This window comes from Lottia gigantea, assembly GCF_000327385.1.
Source record: "Lottia gigantea unplaced genomic scaffold LOTGIsca_14, whole genome shotgun sequence".
Taxonomy (NCBI): domain Eukaryota; kingdom Metazoa; phylum Mollusca; class Gastropoda; family Lottiidae; genus Lottia; species Lottia gigantea.
In genome coordinates, this window is record NW_008707617.1 from 2,054,524 (window position 1) to 2,059,181 (window position 4,658).

Genomic DNA, 4,658 nt, shown 5'->3' on the forward strand with positions numbered 1-4,658 from the left:
TTTCATGTTGCCAAGAGCTTGTTCGGCTTCGCGGATATTTGTCATGGGAATATCACGGTGTTTAGAACAGGCATTCGATAAAACACTGAATCTGTTATCTCCTGATGATATCTTATTTGTCACGGTGGTAATTACGTCAACAACACGATGGCTTACAGTCTGTCCCATAGCGAAAGAATCAAAACCAAAGACGATGTCTGAAGATTTAAAGTCACATTCTGAAAGAAAATAAATATAATATTGAGTTTTCATGAAAATCAGGATTATAGTGAAAAATAAAATCGATTATAGTTAGTTAACTTTAGTTCGTCTTGGGATTAAAAATGCCTCTAAATGTGCTATAATATAACAACAGCTCCAAGTGGCTATGTAATATCTTGATGTAGAGTTTAAAGAGAAATACTTGACATCCTTTACCGTCGATTAAGGAAAAATAGATTATTCAATGTGAAATTTTTGCAGTTAAAATTATTATGTAGCTAGTACATCCCTCGTCCCCAATGAAGTTAATATAAACTTACGATATTCCTGATCTCGAGGATTTTCTTCACCAGAATTAACTAAACATGTCTTCATAGCTAACAAAGTCTTGATAGTATCTAAAGCACCAAAGTTATTGACGTTGAAAACGTAGTCTTTAGAGGGCTGACTCGCCATATCAATTAGTTCATTTTGATCAACACTGTCACCGACACCAATAGCAAACATGTAGATTCCAGATTTCTTAGCAGCTTCAGCTTCCAGCACTGTAGCTTCAGGATCCATTGACATACCATCAGTAATGAGTACAGCAACATGAGCTACGTCCCGCCTGGCAACATTTGGTGCGAATCCGATCTCTCTTACGTACTTAATTGCATCAGCTGTATTAGTTCCTCCTGACATAAATGGTATATTTTCCGGCGAAAGTGCTTCCAGGAGACCTTTGCTGTCTGAGTAAGCATTTAAACCAAATATTGGCTTGTAGTCATCGCTGAATGTAACTACACCAACTCGTGTTTTCTTGGATCCTATATCAAATATTTCTGAGACTTCTTTGACAAATTTCAACATTTTATCGCTGAAGTCTTTCGGCCAGATGCTAGATGAGGAGTCCACGATAAAATAAACATCAGCTGGCTTACCACCACAACCTGTAAACAAACATAATTCACATATTAGCGGTTATCATTGCCCGTATGAAACATTAAGAAAAGGATAACAAGAAAGTACAAGTACCATGTAAACAATAAATTCTGCTGTTGGTTTGAAAAAGAAAACGTTAATAATGTTTCTCTGAATTTGTTCTCGTGTCTTTTCTGGAATTGAAAAGCATGCTCTTGTATGAACGTAATATGAAATTAATACATACTTTTAATAGAAAAAGGCTTGTCGTTTTGTGTGTTTTTTGGTGTTGTATGAACTTTAGTTGTTGTAGTTGGTTCGGTTGTTGTCATTGTCGTAGTTGTGGGAACTGAAATAAAAAAAATATAGAACATATTTGTTACGAAATGTTGTTTTAGGATAATACAGTAACTAAATTCTACTTCCAGGTACAGAAACACTGATGAGAAAAAAAAACCAATTATTAAAGATAGATACTGATGTGTTGACTACAAAATACTAAAAATCACCCACCTTCACAGGTCTTTATAGCTAGTTCTTCTTTTATTCTTTGTAAAGCTTCAAAGTCAGTTGCGTGGAATTTAAACTGTGAATCTGGGTCACTAGCAATGTCTGACAGTTCAACATCGTCTACAGCATCACCTACACCAATAGCAAAAACTTGAAGACCCTTTTTATGTGCCCGTGAAGCTGCTTCTTTGGTTTTCTGGTAGCTCATGGATTCACCATCAGTCAGAATAATAACAATATGATCAACATCCGGCCTCATTCCATTTTTTTCCACAAACATCCTATCCGTGACGTAATTAAGAGCTCCAGCCGTATTTGTATTTCCACCAGTTTGCCCGATGGTCATTATTCTTTTCATTAAATAATTTTTATCCATGTGACGATTCAGATGAAATCGTAAGTAGTAATTATCTCCAAATGTGACAACGCCAACTCTAGACTGGGTTGGATTAGGACCGACATCGAACATTGAAGTGACGTCACGAACGAAAGGTAATACATGAGTTTTGAAGTCGTATTCCCAGATACTGCTCGACGAATCAATCACAAAGACCACGTCAGCTGGTTTACCACCACATGTTCTTGCTGTAAAAAATAAATAAATAATTTTAAAAGAATCTGAAAAAATCAGATTGAAAAATTTACGATCATCTAAATTTTGAAAACTAATGCAAAAAAAAATGCAGCATCCCGACATTAATGAATTTAAATATTTAATGTATTATCATTTTAACACATTAAAGAAATCATCATTCACGTCATTCAAGAATGATTTTCTAGGTTTCTATTATACATTCTAACATGAATTGAAATGCTCTATTAAGATAGACAAATCTTGTACTCACCTAATTTTGATGGTGCAGCATAAACAGTCTGAAATATAGATGAAGTCAAATGAATAATTTGACTAATCTTGTTTGCAAATGGCAATCAAAGAAAGAAAATGTAACGTTCTTTCGCAAATACCGAGGCAAAGAAGTAAAATGAGTGGAGTTTTATGCTCCTATTTTTTGCACCATATGAACTATTGAAGACGGGCAACGCCATGCAGTGTGTTATGAGGGAAATTTTGCCTTGAAAGCGGCATTAGCCTGGTCTTTTTCGATTTCCAACTGTCCATGGATCTTAAACAAGCGCAGCCTGTAGTACACGGGGCCTCGGTTTATTGTTCCATCCGCATGACTAGACGCTTTTTCCATGTCAGCTCCTCTTACCTGCATCACTGACAGGGGGAAACCGGGTCGCACAATCCGAAGGAATCATCTTGACCTATGCCGTGCAAGCGTCTGAGCCACCTCGGCTACCTAAATACAGTTGCAAGTACTCGTTTAGAAAGAATCAAATTTTATCAATTTGTTCTGCGATATGCTTGTGAAAATTCTAAATCTGTCAAGAAACAAAGCTCAGTTGACAAACTTTCAAATGAAGTAAAATATTTACTTACGACTAATAGGCATAGCCAAATTACAGTATTCATCGTGTGTAAATAGATATTATGTTCTGGAGACTTTTATTTATTCTTTCCTCGTCTTCTTAGATTGAATGGTTTGTAGAAAATATTCTAAGCCTTATATACTCTCGAATTTCTAAATTTCACAAATACTTAATGCACCCATTTGCGTGGTCACACTATAATCTTAAAACAAAAATATTTCATTCATAAAATTTTAATTTGTGGGTCGGATGACCATATATGGTGGTAATGAATATTTAAATTGAATATTTCTTACCTCCCAGTTAAAATTTCAACTAATCAAAATGTTTGTTAATTTTTAGGAGGAAACGTCATGACTTAATTTGGGAGGAAGGTGTGTCTTAAGAGAGTTCAGAGTCTAGCATGGCGAACAACAAGGGGAAATTCCATCCTGTACCTTTTCCTCCGATTGTATATAATTTGGCCTAGTAGTATAAATTTAGATAATGAAGAGGTAGAAATTGAATAAACGGAAACCGAAGACAACAATATCGCATCCGATATTATATGATAATACTAGGTTAATATCATTTTAATCGGTCACCGAGGTCAAAAACAAACATTCCTTCACTATATTATAAAGATATTTTTTTCATAATAAATCTTACGGCTTGTTTAAGTACAATGGTGTATAAATATGTCACTTGTAAAATTAAAGAGGGATGTTCATTGATCCTAAAAAAATTGAAATGGTGATATCAAGAAAATTTATGATTTTTGGTTAATTCAAATAAAAAATCAGTGACATTATTCCTCAAAAATATATATTTCCAAGATATTGGAATTGCACAATGTCAGCAACGTTGACTAATAGAACAAAATTAACCAATACTTTATCCTCTTAACTTACACCCAATCTGTATAAACAATTTACAAAGGAGATAAAAGTGAGATACGCGAAAAGCAACTTTTTGTTAAATTACAAAATTCATTACTTCTATCACTGAAATAAAATCTGAATAATGGAAGACTATTTTGTCAAAAATATCATGGTGAATTGTGATAGTAAACTTTGAAAGAATCTTGTTTTGCGAGATTAGTAGATTTTTTCTTGGGAGCTTCGAATGTGGTAGTGCCAAATTCACGCTTAATGCCAACAAATGAAATCTCCATAAATTTTCTTATGAAACTACGATCCATCTTAAGGGTGGTTCCTCTCTATATTTTTAAAAAGACATTACAATATTTGATAACACTATAAACGTCATTGCTCTGTTTGCTAACACATACAAGGAGTGGAAAACAAACATAATAAAAAAAGATTTATTTTACCATGATAAATGATGCAGTTTTAGGGCAGTAAAGAAGACGTGTATGAGAATGTACTTAATAATATTTATTTTTCTCTTATCGACTGAGGTCAACGCATACATTGGATTGAAAATTGGATATGCCGATGTTTTTTAACCTTTTTCTTTCTATTACCACTTTCAGATATCCATTGCATTACCCCTCTTCCCCCTATAAATTTAAATACTGTCCCTTTTCCCCTATTAATCCTTACTTTCGTGATTTTCCCTTAAATTTTCCTATAATCATCTTCATGTTGCAGAATTCAGAGTGATTGAAC

At 34.0% G+C, this 4,658-nt stretch overlaps 1 protein-coding gene across 1 annotated transcript; it reads right to left on the reverse strand.

Moving 5' to 3' along the window:
- Positions 1-1,618: 1,618 nt before the first annotated feature.
- Positions 1,619-2,173, reverse strand: LOTGIDRAFT_67597 (hypothetical protein; the record flags this gene model as incomplete). Its single annotated transcript, XM_009049708.1, has 1 exon — positions 1,619-2,173. A coding segment is annotated over one exon (555 nt), but the record flags the coding sequence as incomplete, so codon positions are not given.
- Positions 2,174-4,658: the final 2,485 nt, after the last annotated feature.